Source organism: Cnephaeus nilssonii, assembly GCF_951640355.1.
Source record: "Cnephaeus nilssonii genome assembly, chromosome: 12".
NCBI classification, from domain to species: Eukaryota; Metazoa; Chordata; class Mammalia; order Chiroptera; family Vespertilionidae; genus Cnephaeus; species Cnephaeus nilssonii.
In genome coordinates this window covers 334,076-353,417 of record NC_137083.1, presented here as the reverse complement: position 1 = coordinate 353,417, position 19,342 = coordinate 334,076, and the positions used below count along the sequence as shown (strand labels likewise).

Sequence of the window (19,342 nt, the reverse complement as noted above, 5' to 3'; positions counted from 1 at the left end):
TTCTTTATATATTATGCCTGTTAAATCCTTACCAGATATATGATTTATAAATATTTTCTCCCATTCTTTTCACTTTCTTTGTACTGTTCTTTGATGAACAAAAGTTTTAAATTTTGATGAAGTCCATTCTATCCATGTTTGTTATTGTTGCTCATATCTAAAAATCCATTGCCAAATCTGAAATTATGAAGACTTACCCCTATATTTCTTCTAAGAGTTTTATGGTTTTAGCATTTATATTTAGGTTGTTTATCCATTTTGATTTTATTTTTTAATATGATGTGTGGTAGGGATTCAACTTCATCTTTTTGCATGTGGAATTCCAGCTGTCCCAGCAACAACTGTTGAAGAGATCATTCTTTTCCCATTGAATGGACTTGGTACCCTTTTTGAAAAATCAATGGACCATATATATTTGGTTTATTTCTGGACTCTCAATTCTGTTCCATTGGTCTGTATGCTATCTTTATGCCAGTGCCATACTGTTTGATTACTGTAGCTCTGTAGTAAGTTTTGAAATCCAGAAGTGAATTCTCCAACTTTATCAAGATTATTTTGGCTATGTAGGTCCCCTCACAAATTCATATAAATGTAATGTTTGGCTTTTCCACTTCTGCAAAAAAGGCTGTGGAAATTTTTATAGGGATTGTGTTGAATCTGTAGATTGCTTTGGGTAGTATTTACATTTTAACAATATTAAGTCTTCCAGACCATGAACATGGGATGTTTTTTCCACTTATTTGTGTCTTCTTTAATTTCTTTCAGCAATGTGTTGTAGTTTTTGGTATACGAGTCTTTTACCTTGGTTATATTATTCCCAGGTATTTTATATTTTTGGATGCATTTGTAAATGGAGTTGCTCTCTTAACTTCCTTTTTTGATTATTCATTACTGGTGTATTGATTATTGTGCATTGACCTTGTGTCCTGCAACTTAACCGAATTCATTTATTAGCTCTAGTAGTTTTCTTTTGGATTCTTAGGGATTTTTCATATACAGGATCATGTCATCTGTAAATACAGTTTTTCTTCTTTTACAGTTTGGATGTCCTTTGTTTCTTTTTCTTGCTTAATTGCTCTGGCTAGATCTTCTAGTAATATGTTGAATAGAAGTGGTGAGAGTGAGCACCCTTGTCTTGTTCCTGATCTTACAGAAAAACTTTCCGTCTCTCATCATTACTTTTGCTGTGGGATTTTTGCAGCTATCCTTCATTGTGCTGAGGAAGTTCCTTTCTATTCCTACTTTTCTGAGTGGTTTTGAGATGAAAGGGTTAAATGCCTTTTCTCCATCAATTGGGTAATGATGTTTTTTTCTCCCTTTGTTCTATCATTGTGGTATATATTGCACCGATTGATATTTCTCAAGTTGAATTATCCTTTCATTCATAGGGCAAATCCCACTTGGTCATGATGTATAATCATCTAAAGATGCAGTTGGATTTGGATTACTTTTATTTTGTTGAGGTTTATTATTTGTTATTGTTATTGAGTTTTGCATCTATATTCATAAGGGATATTGGTCTAATTTTCTTTTCTTATGATGTTTTTGGCTTTAGTATCAGTGTATTGCCGGCCTTATAGAATGGATTAGGAAGTGTTCCCTCCTCTTCAGTTTGTTGCTAGAGCTTAAGTAGGATTGGTGTTAATTCTCCTTTAAATGGTTAATAGAATTCACCAGGGGAAAAAACAAAAAGAACAACAACAAAAAATACTTCACCAGGGAAGCCACCTGTTCTATACCAGCTGTTTCTTAATTATGTTACTTTAGGTAATAATTTGTGTGTTTGTAGGAATTTGTCTATTTCATCTAAATTATCTTATTTGTTGGTGTGCAATTCTTCACCGTATTCTCTTATCCCTTTTATTTCCTTAAGGTCAGTAGTAATGTCTCTACTTTCATTTCTGATTTTAGTGACTTAAAACTTTTTTTCTTTGTCAGTCTAGCTAAAGGTCTGTCAATTTTGTTCATCTTTTCAGAGAACCAACTTTTGCTTTCGACTTTTTATCTCTAATTTTTATAATTTTTTAAAATCCTCACCTGAGGACATGTTTGTTTGTTTTTGAGAGAGAGAACATCGATATGAGAGAGAAACATCCATCAGTTGCCCTCGGCCCTCTCCCCGAACCTGCAACCTGGGTATGTGCCCTGATAGGATTTGAACCCACTGCCTTTTGGTTTACAGGATGACATGCCAATCAACTGAGCCACACTGGCCAGGCTATTTATCTCTTTTTTAAAAAAAATATATTTTATTGATTTTTCACAGAGAGGAAGGGAGAGGGATAGAGAGTTAGAAACATCGATGAGAGAGAAACATCGATCAGCTGCCTCCTGCACACCCCCCACTGGGGATGTGCCCGCAACCAACGCACATGTCCTTGACCAGAATCGAACCTGGGACCCTTCAGTCCGCAGGCCGATGCTCTATCCACTGAGCCAAACCGGTTTCGGCTATTTTTTATTTGTTCCTTTCTTCTTCGTTTGGGTTTAGTTTGCTTTTTTTCTTTTCCTTTCTTTTTTAGTTCCTCAAAATGTAGTTAGGTTACTGATTTGATAGCTTCTTTTTTTAATGTAGACATTTATGACTGAATACTCCTCCGAACACTGCCTTCATTGCATTCCATGGCTTTTGCTCAACATGCTTTTTCATCAAAGTATACATTCTTCATTATTGAACAGATAGTTATACCTGATGGGTTCTGGGTGCTGGGGATAGAGAGGTGAATACAAGAGACAGGCAGTATTTATATGTGATGGAGCTGCCCTTTAGGGTAAACCAACATGACAGCAATTGCTGGTTTCAAATCCATAAAATGGTAGTGTGATAGAGAATGGGGGTAACACTACTTTAATTTTTAAATTTTATTTTAAATAGGTAACATACACACATGGTTTGAAAGTAAAAAGATATTAAAAGGCCCTGGCTGGTATGGTTCAGTGGGTTGGAGCGTCGTCCCATACACCATACTGGCAGGTTCAATCCCCAGTCAGGGCACATGCCTGGGTTGCGGACTCCATCTCCAGTAGGGTGCTTTCAGGAGGCATTCGGATCAATGATTCTCATCATTCAAGTTTCTAATTCCCTCTCCTTCCTCTCTCTGAAATAAATAACTTTTTTTAAAAAAGGCAACCTGTTGAATGGGGAAAAAAACATTATGAAAAGTTCTAGTTTGCAAAATCTCTCTTGCACCTCTGCTACCTTTTACCTCATTATCTGCTGACCTGCCAGACTCCTTTCCTGCCAGAAGTAACTATTTGTAGGATCATGAGGCAACCGGTATCAGTAGTGAGAGCAAAGGTGGAGGGAATTCAGGGCTTGCAGAGTGGCTGTTTACCAACTAGAACAGAAGTATTTCTATTTTAATCAGTACAATCATACTGGTGTACATTGACTGAATATTCACGTTACTTGTAAATAATCTCTTATATTAGAGTCTTAGTCTTCCAGTGTGTTTTCATCAAATAAAAACACCAAAGATAATGTACTCTTTCTGCACCTTGCTTTTATTTTCTTTTTTAAAGCCTCACCCAAGGATATTTTTCCATTTATTTTTTTTTAGAGAGAGTGGAGGGGGAGACACAGAGAGAGAGAGACATCTATTGGTTGCCTCCAACACGTGCCCCAACTAGGGCTGGGGATCCAACCTATAATCAAGATACATCCCCTTGATCAGAATCGAACCTGGGACCCTTCAGTCCAAGGGCACATGCTCTATCCACTGAGCCAAACCTGTTAGGGCTGCACCTTGCCTTTTAAACTTAGCAATATATCCTGGAAATCTGTCAGTTTATAGAGCGTGACCTCATTTTTTCCCCAGTTGCATAATCGCATAGAGTAGTTGTTTGTTTGTTTGTTTGGGGTTAGCTGATCCTGTGCCATGTATTGGCTGGGGCAGCTCCTCCAATGACGACTGGCCGCTCAGTAGGTGGGGTGTCAGCTGGGTTTCAAGAGTGAAAATGGAAGCCTGAGGCCCAGGCTTCAGCCATGTATGGCCAGTCAAGACTCCGGTGGAGGGAAAAAGATCTCACCCTCAATGGCAAGAGCACGTGGATCCGAGAAGGGAGGCATTTTCGGCACCAGTCTCTGCAGACTCTGCCTCACCACAAGGTGTCCCGTCCACACCCCCCCCCCCCCCCCCCCCGCTTGTTCTTCACTTTAGTTTTTTAAAGGTTGAACCCACTGTCCTATATTCTGGATTGGCTTTATCATTTCCTCATGATGTCCTCTAAACGTCTTCGTTTCCTGTAAATCGCAAGACAAAATACCTGATTCAGATTAAACATTACTTACAAAAGTATATTGTACCATTGGTGATCCTTATGTTTTACAATCAACTTTTGCCAGGACAGGATAATTTTAAAAACTAAGATCAAATCATTCCTCAAACAAAATCCCCTAGCCTCTAGGGGCTAGAGGGTTCTCATTTGCCAAAGCCCTTAAGAGGTCTCACGGGCCTACCTGACCCTCCCACGCCCATCTACGACCGCATCGCCTCCTTCCTGCCCTCCGTCCCGGGTCAGTCCCAGCGCTGACCTTATAACGTGCCCACGGCCCCCGCGCGGGCGGACGGACGGAGGGGAGGAGGGGGCGAGAGAGGCGTTTCAGCGCATGCGTACTTCCCGCGCCGTCACGTGGCGTCTACTGGTGTGGTGCGCAGGCGCGCGCCCGTGCGCCGGACAGAAGGTGCGAGTTGGCAGGTGCTGGTACTGGACTACGTCACTGAGGGGGCGATAGGGCCACCCCCGCCCCGAGCGTCCCGCGCATGCGCACTCTCCGCCTGCCCGCGCTCTCCGGCCTGAAAGGCGCAGGACCCGCGTCAGTGTGCGCGCTCTGCGTCGGGCTGAGCTGCGTCGCCTGGAAGCGGGGCGCAGGCGTGCGCATGCGCATTGCACGGAGGGCGCTCGGTGACAGGTGTCGAGTCCCCACGGCGACTCGCGATGGGGTGGCCCGCATTGCTGCTGCTCTTGCTGTGCGCGGTGGGCGTCCGGGGGCTCTACTTCCACATCGGAGAGACCGAGAAGCGCTGCTTCATCGAGGAAATCCCCGACGAGACCATGGTCATCGGTCAGGCGGGGTGGGGGTGGGCAGGGCCCTGCGTGTCCCTCAGGCGCGGCCGCGGTCCCCTTCCGAGTGCGGGAGCCGGGCAGTCGAGGCGCACTGTGACATCTTTGTCGCTCCGCAGGGAACTACCGCACCCAGATGTGGGATAAGCAGAAGGAGGTCTTCCTGCCCTCGACCCCCGGTCTGGGCATGCACGTGGAGGTGAAGGACCCCGAAGGCAAGGTAGGGCCACCCGCAGGCCGTGGCCTGGGCGCCCTGCAGACGGCGTCAGGCCGCCCTTCTCCAGAGCCCTGCGGGGTGTGCGGAGCTGGGAGAACGTCCACTGCCCTGGAGAGGCCAGTGCAGGGGCTTCCACTGGCCGCTGTGTTTGTTGCAGGTGGTGCTCTCGCGGCAGTATGGCTCGGAGGGACGCTTCACCTTCACTTCCCACACCCCCGGGGACCATCAGATCTGCCTGCACTCCAACTCCACCAGGATGGTGCTTTTCGCTGGCGGCAGACTGGTAAGCGAATGTTCTTTCATGCCCGGCCAGTGTGGCTCAGTGCTTGATCTGCGACCTGTGAACCAGGAGGTTACCGTTGGATTTCCGGTCTAGGGCACATGCCTGGGTTGCAGGCTGGATCCCTAGTGGGGGGTGGGCAGGAGGCAGCCGATCAATGATTCTCTCCCATCAGTGGTGTTTGTGTGTGTCTCTCTCTCCATCTCCTTTCTTCTCTGAAATCAATAAAATGACATTTAAAAAAAGGAAAAAAGTTCTTTCGCTACAGCTCGGAATCTCTCACTTGGTTACAAAGTTTTGATTTATCTCCATCATTATTTGTGACCCTTTGTGGCATAGTCACAATTGGGGAGACAGATGTTGCCCCTCTGTCTCATAGTCAGGAATAAGAGTGGGTTGCATCGTCTGGAACAGGCCGTCTGAGGCTCCCCCACTCATGTTTCTTACCCTATGGCTTTGGGGCTCTGACCCTGTGTCCTTGTAGCGCGTGCACCTAGACATCCAGGTTGGAGAGCATGCCAACAACTACCCTGAGATTGCGGCCAAGGACAAACTGACAGAGCTGCAGCTCCGAGCCCGCCAGCTGCTCGATCAGGTGGAGCAGATCCAGAAGGAGCAGGACTACCAAAGGGTAAGGGCATGTCGCTGTACTGGGACCTGGCAATTGACCTTTATACCCACCACACCCATTGGAGTTTCTGCTTAGGGCCTTCCCAATGAATTGTTCCGAGAATGGAATGGAGGGTATTGGTCTAGAGCAGCAATTTTAAACTTTTTCATCTCATGGCACACATAAATTAATTACTAAAATTTTTGTGGCACACCAAAAAAATATACATATTTTTTTGCTGATCTGACAAAAAAGTAGGTATAACTTTTTGTTTGTTTTTTGTTAATCCTCACCCGAGGATATTTTTTCCATTGATTTTTAGAGATAGTGGAAGGGAGTGGGGAGGAGTTGGGGGAAAGAGAGAGAAACATTGATATGAGAGAGACACATTGATTGGTTGTCTCCCAACCAGAGCTGTGCCCTTGACTGGGAATCGAACCTGAGACCCTTCTGTTCCCAGGCTTACACTTTAACCATTGGGCCATGTCAGCCAGGGTTAGGTATAATTTTGATTCATTCATACTGGATGGCTGTTGTTCGGTTGGCTGTTGTCATTTATTTATTTGACAATCTAAGGGAAAAGAGGTCAGTGCCCCTGCCTAAATAGTCAGGTATTGCATCTTTTAAAAATTGTTGCTGCACAACAGTTGAAAATCGCTGGTCTAGAGGGCTCTTTTCAAGCTCTATTGAATAGAGTAAAAATCTAGGCATCACCTGTTCACCTTGGGATCTGGCTTGAAATGGAAGGAGCATGACTTCATCGCGGTGGGGATGCTCCCCGAGAGGCTGCACGTCACTTCCGTGGGGCACTCGCAGAGGAGTCGGGCAGATAGGAGGCGTTGGGTCCCATGGTCGAGTAGCCTATGGGAGGTGGGTGGCTTGCCCAGCCAGCACCGGTTTTCCCTGCACATTTAATCCTGGGTCCGCCGTCCCACAGTATCGTGAAGAGCGCTTCCGTCTGACCAGCGAGAGCACCAACCAGAGGGTCCTGTGGTGGTCCATCACTCAGACCGTCATCCTCATCCTCACTGGCATCTGGCAGATGCGGCATCTCAAGAGCTTCTTTGAGGCCAAGAAGCTGGTGTAATGTCCTCTCCGAATGACCCTCTCACCTCAGTTATTTGGTACTTTCCCCACCCAATACCTTATCCACCTGGCTTGTGAGGGGAAAAAAGAAAATATATAAACCACATTGGTTCCCTGGCAGCAAAGCATCCCGATCAGCCACTTGCTAATGATGGTTCTCAAGAACACAGGACATTGGTCCAAGCTTTCAAAGATGTCCTGAGGTTTGTGCACGGTCAGATCTGACCCAGGACTAGGTCTCACTTCTCTCACCTCCAGTGATTCCCCTGCATCCTGTCACCAACTGAGCAAATGACGAGTCTCTCTTTTAACTTCATCTACTCATGCAGTAAGCGATGGCAATGCCCCAGAGGCCCTGCCTCCCTGCTCCCGTCAGTCCTGGGCTCTCCCAGTGGCTTTGTGAATGTAAATAAGGGGCAGAGGCCCTAGAGGATTGAAATGTTTTTCTATATATTAGAACTATTTTTTGATAAAGTATATATTTTCTTTCCTAGTTGAAGTGTTAACTGCCTGTATGACTAGCTGAAAACACCAACACAGCCCCTTGCATTCTGTCTGTCCACACGTTTCTGACAAGTGGCAGCTCTCAGGATTTCAGCCGTCTGTGGGCCAGAAAGCAGACGTCCCCACTGCTGTCAAGGCCTAAAGAGAGGGCCAAGCAGACTCCTCTGGGACACTTGAGATTTCACCAGACAGGGCCTCGCTCAGAGTGAGGTCGTGACAGCTCACACAAGGCAGGGCACTCCTACCCGCCCGCTCCCCTTGACCTTTATTTAAGCTATGGTAAATGTCTTCATGGACATTTGGTTCATGGTTTGGTTCTTTATACAGGTTTTCCCAGTGAAATAAAACGTGTTGTACTAGCCGTGTTTGAAATGAAGTGAGAGGTTATGGGCAGAGTGGAGGCACACGGGTCGGAGGAAGGGCTCCTGGCCTGGACTGCCCTGCAGCTGCCTGGAGTGGACTGCAGCGTGTGGGCTCATGGTGCTAGGGCTTGTCCTGACCTCAGTCTTGGGATGTGGGTGGACAAGTGGTTGCTCAGCCATTCACATGGGTCAACCAAGTGGAAACACCAGCAAGGGATTGTAGGAAGGGCTTAACGTCTCAGATCGTGAGTTTAAGCAGATCTCACCACATGCCCCTATGCCGTCTTCTGTAGGAAACAATGCCATCAGTTGCCCGTTCTTGATGTGTTTATTTCATGGTTTTATTATTTATCTGACCTACAGAACGAAATTCTTAATGTTTTTCTTTATTTCCTATATTATTCCACATATGTACCTGTTTTTACTTGTAAAAATATATGCAATTTAGATTTATGGTCATTGTCATTGAATATTTTTGTAATTATTTTTGAAATCCTACATTCTAATTCTGGATGGCCATGTTATCCCAGTAAGGGGAAATGCCACAATTGATATATCTAAAATTCTTTGGATATTTCGAATAGTTTCCAGTTTTCTTCATGTTACAGTAAACAGGGAAACAGAAGGAGCTGGCTGGCTGTGCAGGCCACTGGCCTGAGCCTGGGGGAGTCTGAGACACGTCGGAAAGGGAACCCGTGTCTACCCTGTGGCTGTTACTAGGAATCCAGCCAGTAAGAGACTGGAGTCTGGGCTGTGGGAGGACGGAAGCTCCAGGTGAGAGCTGAGGCTGGCTTCAAAGTCTGCCAGCGGTAGACACGATTGCATCTTGTTTTGTTAATCCTCACCCAAGGGTATTTTTCCATTGATTTTTTTTTTAAGGGAGTGGAAGAGAAGGAAAGACAGAAACATCGATGTGAGAGAAACACATTTATAGGTTGCCTCCTGCAGGAGCCCTGAGCAGGGCCTGGGCCGGGGAGGAGCCTGCAACCAAGGTATGTGCCCTTGACCGGAATCGAACCCAGGACCCTTTGGTCTGCAGGCTGATAGCTCTATCCACTGAGCCAAACATCGAGGGCAACACGATTGCATCTAAATTATGTCGATAGGTCAGTAAGTCTTGGATTTCTCCTGTCAAGTTTTGATTGGAAGGGGAGTGGAGTGAAACAAATGTGGGGCTGTATTACACTAGCTGATGGGGCAGGTGAGAGGATTTCCATACTGCTGTGTGGTATTCACAGACATTACACCCTAAAAGTTTTTTGGTTTTTTTTAAACATGTTTTTATTCACTTCAGAGACTGGAGAGGGATAGAAATATCAATGATGAGAGAGAATCATTGTTTGGCCACCTCCCACACACCCTCTACTGGGGAATCCCGCAACCTGGGCATTTGCCCTGAGCAGGAATCAAACTGTGACATCCTGGCTCAGGGGTGGACTCTCAATCACTGAGCCAAACTGGCTGGACAGGCCTAAACGTTTTTAAAATTCAGTTTGGCTCACAAAACTGATGAAGCAGGTTTGTGTTTGGGGCCGCATGTTAGGCAGAAGGGTGGCCCTCCATGATGTCCATGTCCTAATCCCTGGAATTTGTGAATATGTAACCTAACATGGCAAAGGGGATTAAGGGTACTAACAGCTGATTTTGAAACAGATTGTCCTGGCTGTGCCCTCTATCCTCACAAGTTTCCTTAAAAGTGGAGGAGGGAGGCAAAGGAAGGTCTGATGGGATGTGAGGACTCAACCCACTCACTTTTGCTGGCTTTGAAGACAGATGGAGCAAGGGGCCATCAGCCAAGTTGGGAAAGGCAAGACAAACTGTTCCTCTAGCATCTCCAAGGGAATGCAGCCCTGCCAACAGCTTGATTTCAATTCCGTGGGACCTTGACAGACTTCTGCCCTACAGAACCATAAGTAAATTCCTGCTGTTTTAAGCCACTAAGCTATGGTAATTGTTGTAGCAGCAATACCAAACTAATACAGGTGGGAACCAAGAGTCCCCCTTTTTTCCCATTTTGTCTTTAAATATATTTTTATTGATTTCAGAGAGGAAGGGAGAGGGAGAGATAGATAGAAACATCAATGATGAGCCCTTACCGGTTTGGCTCAGTGACTAGAGTGTCGGCTTGTGGACTGAAGGGTCCCAGGTTCGATTCCAGTCAAGGGCATGTACCTTGGTTGCAGGCACATACCCAGCGGGGGGTGTGCAGGAGGCAGCTGATCGATGTTTCTAACGCTCTATCCCTCTCCCTTCCTCTCTGTAAAAAGCCAATAAAATATATTAAAAAGAAAGAAAGAAAGAAACATCAATGATAAGAGAAAATCACTGATCAGCTGCCTCCTGCATGCCCCACACTGGGGATGGAGCCCGCAACCTGGGCCTGTGCCCCTGACCGGAATCGGACCCGGGACCCCTTCACTCGCTGGCAGACGCTCCATCCATTGAGCTAAACCGGCTAGGGCCCCCCCCCCCTTTTTTTTTCTTTTTCAAACTATAAGAAAAAGTGTATTTAAACAGTCACAGAGGAAGAAGTAAGTCATAGGGGAAATGGCCCCAGGAAAGAGGAGGCAAAAGAAAAAAAAAGGGGGGGGGGGTCCTGGAGCTTAGGAAAAAGAGAGAGAGACAAGGGAAACGCGCCTAGGGGCAAGAATCCGCATTCTTACCCACGCTGTGCAGCTAACTGATGGGCTGTCTGGTCTGGGGAGCCCGGACAGACCTCCTTCCTTTGTCTCCTGCTCCTCATTCTTCCAACCCTCGTCCTGGCACAGACCCATCGCTCTAGCCTGTCCTTGGACTGTCCGAGCCCCGCACCTTTGCCAGCCTCTGGCCTCCCCCACGCCGCTACACCCGCGGCCACTGGCCTTCTGGACAGCTGTTGCCCCGCTCCCCACACTGCCCCGGGCGGTCCGGCCCTGGAACACGTCTGCGGGCACTTCCTGAGCGCAGGTGGGGGGCAGTGCCCTCAGACCAGACAGCGCCGGGCAGCTGGGCAGGCGAGGGCGCGCCATGAAGCCGCCACGGGAGTCGCGGGCAGTGGGGCCTAAGGTGGGAGCAGGGCGAGGCTGACCGAAGGCGCTAACGAGGGTACAAGAGCCTGCCCTTGCGAGCCGTGAGCCCGGCGGGCGGCGGACGCGGGCACTTGGGACCTGCACCCATCCGCCCGTCCCCGGAGCAGAAAGGCCCACCGCGCGGCCTTAGGAGGCAGCGTCCGGGACGGGAGGGGGGACGGGGTCTCCCACGCGACCCCGACCCCCAGCCGCCCGCCGCCTCTGCCCGGAACCCCGGGCCCCGCGCGCCGCCGCAGCCCCAGAGCTCCGCCCCAACACCGGAAACCCAGGCTCCAGCTCTTCGGGTAGTGACGCCTCCTCCGACGCTGATTGGTTGTTGCTTTGACCCGCCCACACGTCGCACGCTCCTCCTGTCGCGCATGCGCGCTGTCATTACGGAACCCAGAATGGCGGACGACGAGGCTTTGGGATTCGAACACATGGGCCTGGATCCCCGGCTCTTGCAGGTACCCGGCGGGGCTGAGGGGCCGGACCGGTGTGGTCGGGAGGTGGAGGGCTGAGGGCCGGCCTGGTCGGGGTGGCGGGGACGCGGCGGGGCTGAGGGGTCTGGCCGGGGTGGCGGGGGGTGGAGGGCTGCTCGCGCCTGAGCCGCCCCGCGTCTCTCCTAGGCCGTCACGGACCTGGGCTGGTCGCGGCCCACGCTGATTCAGGAGAAGGCCATCCCGCTGGCCCTGGAGGGGAAGGACCTCCTGGCTCGGGCCCGCACCGGCTCGGGGAAGACGGCCGCCTACGCCATTCCCATGCTGCAGCTGCTGCTCCACAGGAAGGCGGTGGGTCGCGGGGAGGCGCCCTAAGGCGGGGAGGGAGAGGCCGGCGTCTCAGTGGTCGTTGTGCTTGTCAGGAGCCTTTCTCAAGAAGCAGGCTGTCTTTTGGCTTCTTACCTGTGAGGGATGGCCCGCAGAGCCTCGTACTGTGGTGGCAAACGTTCTGGGCTGGCGTACAGGTCACCTGCGTCCTAGTCTAGGCCTTCTTGAGTAAATCTCTTTCTGCTGTAAAAACTGGGCACATCCCCCCCTCCCCGGCTCCTACTCTAGTCTGTCGTGAACCTCCAGCCCACTGACTTGATGACCATAAAGTCAGCTACTCCTTTTGAGGGTCAGCACCTGGTGCCCCACTTTCCGAGGTGGGAGAAGCAAGCGCCGAGTGGTGTTGGAGTCATAGCAGCTGGGCCAGATGACAGGGACTGGCTGCCTGAAGTCTGATTCCTGCTCTTGCAGACCGGCCCCGTGGTGGAGCAGGCTGTGCGCGGTCTTGTCCTCGTGCCCACCAAGGAACTGGCACGGCAGGCCCAGTCCATGATTCAGCAGCTGGCCGCCTACTGTGCCCGAGACATCCGGGTGGCCAATGTCTCCGCCGCCGAAGACTCGGCCTCTCAGAGGTGGGCGAAAGCACCGGGGCTACAGGGGATGAAGCTGCCCGGAGACGGAGGTTGGCTTTGTGTGCAGCAAGGAAGGGGCGAGAGCCCAGCGGTGCCTTCTCCCTGACCCTGAGGTGTTGCCGCCTGCAGAGCTGTGCTGATGGAGAAGCCTGACGTCGTGGTGGGGACCCCATCGCGCATACTGAACCACTTGCAGCAAGACAGCTTGAAGCTGCGGGACTCCCTGGAGCTGCTGGTGATGGACGAAGCCGATCTCCTCTTCTCCTTTGGCTTCGAGGAGGAGCTCAAGAGCCTTCTCTGGTATGGAAGAGGGGGTGGGGGTGAGAGCCGACGCCTGGGCCTGGGGCAGGTGGCCCGAAGTCTAGCTGCCACAGGGAGAGGCCCTGGGAGCTGGAGGCTGATGGAGGTCTGTTTTATTTCAGTCACTTACCCCGGATTTATCAGGCTTTTCTGATGTCGGCTACTTTTAACGAGGACGTGCAAACGCTCAAGGAGCTGGTCCTGCATAACCCAGTGAGTTCCCTGCAGGCATCCGCCATCGCTGACGGGTGCGCTCAGAGGGCTTGATCCTCCTGCTCACAGGAGCCTTTTGGTGTTTTGGGGAGGACAGTAGTCACTGGTTTAGCCTCCCTGGTTCTAAATCACTAGCAGCCAACACCCTCTCCACATCTAAAGTCATTGTACTTTCCATATGTCCCCTAGGGGCCACCCAAAGGGCTGAGCAGGGACCCCCAAGGGCAGAAAGGCTGCCTTTAGCGGCAGGGCCAAAGTTCTCTAGTTATGTGACCTCGAGTCCTGAGAAGGGGGGCTGCTATAGGGCGTCCCGCTCACTATAGCCATGTGCTTGTGTTTCTCTTTGTTCTCTCCCCAGGTACTTTGCATGTAGTGTCATGTCTTTTACGCTTGATCTTAGCCAAAAGGCCGAGAAGCGATAGTGTCCTGTCTTTTGTACCCCACAATAGCCAGGGTCCTCTGAAACCTTGTGCCAGTGGGAGGGGACCGTGATGCCAGGCAGCAGCTTGTGGGAGCGTTTCTGCCTTCTTTCCTGACCACAGGCCTGTCCCCCCAGGTTACCCTCAAGTTGCAAGAGTCCCAGCTGCCAGGGCCAGAGCAGCTACAGCAGTTCCAGGTGGTCTGCAGCACAGAGGAAGACAAGTTCCTGCTGCTGTACGCCCTGCTCAAGCTGTCGCTGATTCGGGGCAAGTCCCTGCTCTTCGTCAACACTTTGGAGCGCAGCTACCGGCTGCGCCTGTTCCTGGAGCAGTTCAGCATCCCTGCCTGCGTGCTCAATGGGGAGCTGCCCCTGCGCTCCAGGTGGGCAGTGGTTGAAGATGGGGGTTGGGAAGGAGACACTCGATGGGTGTTCCTGTTTCTTAAGAGCTAAGAGGCCAGGCTCTGGGCTGGCAGATAGCGACTCTGCCACAGACTCCGAGGTACCCACTGTTCCTCCGTCTTGAGCGAGGGGGTGGGTCCGAGATGAAGTAGGGGGGGGGTGTAAGAGGGAAACGCCAGGATGACGGCCACGGTGGTGCTGGGGGTGCAGCGCTGCCTCCAGCTTTCTCCTGGGCTGACCCTCCCCTTTGGGCCACAGGTGCCACATCATCTCACAGTTTAACCAAGGCTTCTACGACTGCGTCATAGCGACTGATGCCGAAGTCCTGGGCGCCCCGGTCAAAGGCAGGCGTCAGGGCAAAGGGCCCAAGGGGAACAGGTGCGTCCACATTTTTGTCCTTCCAGCCCTCCCCAGGGAGACCGAAACCAGAGTGGGAGCCAGGCTGGGCTGCTGGGCCTGGAGGAGGGTGCGAAGGGCTCACCTGGTCCCTGGCGGCACAAGGGGCCTGGCTGCCTGGGTGATTGGTACGACTGCGTCATAGCGACTGATGCCAAAGTCCTGGGCGCCCCGGTCAAAGGCAGGCGTCAGGGCAAAGGGCCCAAGGGGAACAGGTGCGTCCACATTTTTGTCCTTCCAGCCCTCCCCAGGGAGACCGAAACCAGAGTGGGAGCCAGGCTGGGCTGCTGGGCCTGGAGGAGGGTGCGAAGGGCTCACCTGGTCCCTGGCGGCACAAGGGGCCTGGCTGCCTGGGTGATTGGTACACTGGCAGAGGAGACGGCCCAGCCTGCATTGGGTGCAGCTGTGACCTGAGGGGGAAAGGGAGCCTGCAGTCTGTCTGCCTAGTGGGTTCTTGGGTCACCTGTGAGGTGGTGAGTTCCCCTGTGGCCTCCGAGCTGGGGGCAGGGCCAGGGTGTGGCCGCCCCTCTGCCCAGCTTGGAACAGTTCTGGATGTAAAGGGTCTTATGCTGTTAGGGCCCTGGGGCTCCACACCGGCTTAGTTCCGAGACCCTGCTGATTAAAGGAGCTGTACAAGGCCAGCGGGAGAGCGGGGGCGAGTCTGCTGTGGGTGTTTCCTGCAGGGCCTCTGATCCGGAGGCGGGGGTGGCCCGTGGCATAGACTTCCACCATGTGTGTGCCGTGCTCAACTTCGACCTTCCCCCCACCCCTGAAGCCTACATCCATCGAGCTGGCAGGTAGGAGAGCTGGGTGGCAGGCTGGGCACCTGGACTGTGGGCACCCCCAGGACTCAGGCCAGAGACAGGGGCTGGGCCCTCTCTTTGCAGGACGGCACGTGCCAACAACCCAGGAGTAGTCTTGACCTTTGTGTTGCCCACAGAGCAGTCCCAGCTGGGCAGGATTGAGGAGCTTCTCGGTGGAGGTAAGAGCAGGGCCCGGCTGCTCCCAGAATGCTTTGGACACAGTGGTGACAACGGAGCAGGGACAGTAGCGTGACCAGCTGCCACCCTCCTGCTCACCATGCTTGCCCACGTTCCTCGCTGCATCCTCATCCTGCCCGTGGTAGCAGGCACTGCCCCTTCGCAGACGAACAGGCCCAGATCCTGGGTCACATTTACTGCCTGCCCGGGGCAAAGGGCTGAGGGCGGCACGGGGGTTTGGGAGACAGGGAAGAGGCTGGTGGTGTCTCAGACGGCGGCCCTGGGAGAGGGAGCTCTGTGGGGCAGCCAGGCTGTCAGAAGAGGACAGTGGAGGGTGGACAGGCAGCCCACCCCCAGGACGTTAAGGGCGCAGGGTCCAAAGGCACCTTGGGGGGGAGAGTAGGTGGCTGGGCAGGTCCTGAGGATGAAGGATGTAATGACACCCAGGACCTGGGACGTGGGCTGCCTGGCCGTAGGATCCTGGGGAACTGGTGTCCTGTCGGCAAGACCCAGGTGTCTTGCTCTGTGGACAGGTCACCTCGCAGGGAATGAGCCGGAGCGGCTGCTGCCTCCCCCTGGGGAGGGGAAGTACGGGGGGCTGGGGGGCTGCAGCCAGGACCACTCATTGCTGCTCCTCCACAGAGAACGGGGCCCCCGCCCTGCTTCCCTACCAGTTCCGCATGGAGGAGATTGAGGGCTTCCGCTACCGCTGCAGGGTGAGTGCCGGGCAGAGCAGTGGCTCCTGGGGGACGGGGGAGCCCGGGAGCCCGGTGTCCTGACCTCATTGTCACCCAGGACGCCATGCGTGCGGTGACAAAACAAGCCATCCGAGAAGCACGGCTGAAGGAGATCAGGGAGGAGCTTCTGCACTCGGAGCGGCTGAAGGTGCGGAGGCCTCGGCAGACGGGCGTTCGGCTGGGAGGGACTCGCTGAAGGACAGTTGCCGTCTCGTAATGATGGCTGCGCTGCACTACCGCGTGCCGCCGTGTGCCTCCGAACGGGGAGCGCGTGGGACGGGGAAGCGAGAGCCCATCAGCTCTGCCTCTGGGAGAGGGCGGGGTGGCCAGGACGCGGTGGGAACCTCAGCCTTCAAATTCTAAACACGCGTGACCCACTTGGATCCCCGAAAAGTCACAGGGAGACCCCCTGCATCTCTGTCTCTCTCTCGTCAGACATACTTTGAAGACAACCCCAGGGACCTCCAGCTGCTGCGCCATGACCTGCCCCTGCACCCTGCCGTGGTCAAGCCTCACCTGGGCCACGTCCCTGACTACCTGGGTGAGTGGGCCTGGCGGGGCCTGAGCTGGGGGGGTGGCGGGGACGCGGTCAGTGCTCAGCTACTGTGTGCTGGGCTACGGGGCCCTGGAGCCGGGCAGCAGCGTGTACTCGCCACACGGTCCCAGGGGGCGCTGCTCTCTGTGGCGGCCCAGAGGGGCAGGGAGGGCGCTGTCCTCGTCACGCAGGAGCAAAGGCATTTGCCAACAGCGAGTGGCCAGCCGGCTGGGCGCCGGGTGCTGCTCAGAGGCCTCTGCCGTGGCCTGGCGGGAGTGAGGGCAGAAGCCAGGACCCTGCAGCACCCTGGGAAGCATGTGTCTGACAGGTGAAGGGAGGCTGTGGGGAGCGGCTACCAGTTTGGGGTGAATGTGTAGTGACGGGTCACGTGTGGGGCAACCACACACAGACCTTTTCCCTATTTTAGTAGCATTTCTTTAAGAACATGCCTTTATTTTTTTCCTTACATGATTATTGCAACAAACTCTATGATGTCCAATAGCTGTGTGACTGTAGGCACTTAAACGTGGGACTGGAGTGCGGCCCTGAGTCGGGACAGGAGAAAGGTCGCAGCAGGGCCCGGAGGGCATGTGGGTGAGGGGTCAGGCAGGGTCGGTGGCAACTGCTGAGGCCACGTGTCTCTTCCAGTTCCTCCTGCTCTTCGCGGCCTGGTTCACCCGCACAAGAAGCGGAAGAAGCCGTCCTCCAAGAAGGTCAAGGTGTGTGTGTGTGTGTGTATGTGTGTGTGTGTGTGTGTGTGTGTGTGTGTGGCCTTGGTGGCAGCTGTGGTCTCCCCCCGCCTGGTTCGTTGTCACCCGGTCTGCACACACCTTGGAGGAGAGTGGTCCCAACATCTGGCCAAAACTCCTGGCCGCCAGGTCAGAGCCAGGGGCTGGGACTCCTGCAGCCGCCCACGTGTGCCTTCATGACCAGGAGGACGGGCTGGCTGTCCCGCTGCCGTCCAGGCTGCAGGTGGCCACAGCAGCGTCTGTCCTGGCCCTGGGCTGTCTCAGTCTGGGCATTCTCCAGCTGACCTCCAACCTTCCCCCACAGAAGGTGAAGGCCCAGAACCCACTGCGCAACTTCAAGCACAGAGGAGAGAAGCGCAGAGCCAGGGCGGTGCCCTCCTGAGGTCGTCCAGGCGGCCTCGGCTATCTTCCCGGCCTCGTGGGGCTGAGCACAGCGGGAAAGTGGGGTTCCCCCTCGACGGAGGGACTGATTCCCACCCTGGACGAATGCATAGGCTCTGGAGCAGGCAGACTGGCCTCCAGATCCGTGCGTGGCCCTGCCAGGCCGCGGTCTGTGCCTTAAAGACAGAATAAAGATTCTGGCTGCCTCCGTCTGGGCCTCCTGCAGGTTTCAGCCCTCTGAAACCGCTCCTGGGAGGCAGTGCCTGGCGCTCTGCCTGCTGCATGCGGCCCCGTGGCCAGCAGGGGTAACTGTGCTGCCCTGCAGCGGGGCCTTTGGGAGATGCCTGCCCTGTCCAGATCTCTTTCCAGCCCACACCTGCTCCTGTGCCTTTCTGCTTGGGGTCACACTGACCAGCCTCCATCCCCTGAAGCTCCGAAACGACAGCTCACCCACTGGGAAGTGGGGCCCTGCTCACCTCGGGCCTGCTGCCTCCCCTCCTTGGGCCGCCGGGGATGCAGCCCTGAGCTCCTGGCACTGCTGCTCCCGTCAGCACTGCTGTGCGTGTGCCGAGTGCATGGGTGGTGCTGTGATGGCTCACACACCTCATTCTTTGCTCTCCACTTGGCCAGGAGGCCCTAGGAGAGGGTCCCCAGGCCAGGCCTCCCAGCTCCTGCTGCCCAGAGGAGGGCTCTGCAGCTGCCCTTGATTGTGGCCCTCATCCCAGGACCTCGTCAGGCCTCACGAGGCCAGGCTGCTGTGGGAGGCGTGGGGGGGGTGGCGGGGCGGGGCGGGGAGGGCTGGAGCGGGCCCTGCCACTGGTCGGGTGTGAACGGCCAAGGCTGTGGAGAGTGCCCCCGCACCCTGAGTTTGCAGGGGAAAGGTGTCCAGGGCCTGGGCATCTCCTTCAGGCCCCCACACTGGGCACTGAGGCCCTCAGGGGTTGGACTTGTCTGTCTGGTGCTGAAGCGTTTGCTCTTAAGGAGCACGTGAAGGGTCCCTGGGCCGGGAAGGCAGGGGTGGGGCCAGCCACTGAGCAGCTCTGAGCAGCTCAGTGTTTCCAGGCGCCCCTGGCACCCTGGGACTGTCGGGAGATCGGCACTCTGCTGGTACGGTCACACCCGTGCCTGGATGGGCGTTCTGTGTCAGAGACTAGGGAGTTGGGCAGGCACAGCCCTTGCAGTGCGCAGCTTTGCGGGGGGTGTCGGGTGTCGAGAATCAGTCCTTCACCCAGCTGGCCGGGCTCAGCTGTGGAGCACTGAGCTTGCACCAGGAGGTCACAGCCCGATTCCTAGTCAGGACGCCTGCCCGGGTTCCAGGCTCCATCCCCAGTAGGGGGCGTGCAGGAGGCAGCTGATTAATGATTCTCTCATTGATGTTTCTGTTCTCTCCCTTCCTCTCTGAAATCAATAAAAACATGAAAACGAATCAGGCCTTCAATGTGCCCCACCTCCCACAGTTCCCAAAGCATCCATCTGCCCTACAACACCAGAGGCAGCGTGGGCGGTGCTCAATAGCCAGCCTTTGGGGTGTCCAGGGTACCAGGAGGTTATACAGGGCTCACCCAGCTGGAGGAGTCGGGTGCTGGCTGCCCGTGCAGGTGGGCCTGGAAGGTGGGTGGGAGCAGCATCCTGTGTGGAAGTATTGGGTGGAGGGCCAGCCAC

The 19,342-nt window shown here is 53.7% G+C and overlaps 2 protein-coding genes across 2 annotated transcripts; both read left to right on the top strand.

Moving 5' to 3' along the window:
- The first annotated feature begins 4,796 nt into the window (after positions 1 to 4,796).
- Positions 4,797 to 8,582, top strand: TMED4 (transmembrane p24 trafficking protein 4). The gene is made up of 5 exons (XM_079786262.1): positions 4,797 to 5,065; positions 5,184 to 5,284; positions 5,439 to 5,564; positions 6,046 to 6,192; positions 7,109 to 8,582. Exons 1-5 carry the CDS (start codon positions 4,939 to 4,941, stop codon positions 7,256 to 7,258), a joined length of 651 nt encoding a protein of 216 aa, XP_079642388.1. The 5' UTR covers positions 4,797 to 4,938; the 3' UTR covers positions 7,259 to 8,582.
- A 2,926-nt stretch (positions 8,583 to 11,508) lies between these two features.
- DDX56 (DEAD-box helicase 56) lies at positions 11,509 to 19,096 on the top strand. The gene is made up of 14 exons (XM_079785942.1): positions 11,509 to 11,637; positions 11,800 to 11,961; positions 12,409 to 12,569; positions 12,699 to 12,869; positions 12,992 to 13,082; positions 13,639 to 13,883; positions 14,161 to 14,280; positions 14,982 to 15,095; positions 15,186 to 15,280; positions 15,921 to 15,994; positions 16,074 to 16,163; positions 16,451 to 16,556; positions 17,199 to 17,269; positions 17,604 to 19,096. The coding sequence occupies exons 1-14, from the start codon at positions 11,551 to 11,553 to the stop codon at positions 17,679 to 17,681; spliced, it is 1,665 nt and encodes a 554-aa protein (XP_079642068.1). The 5' UTR covers positions 11,509 to 11,550; the 3' UTR covers positions 17,682 to 19,096.
- Positions 19,097 to 19,342: the final 246 nt, after the last annotated feature.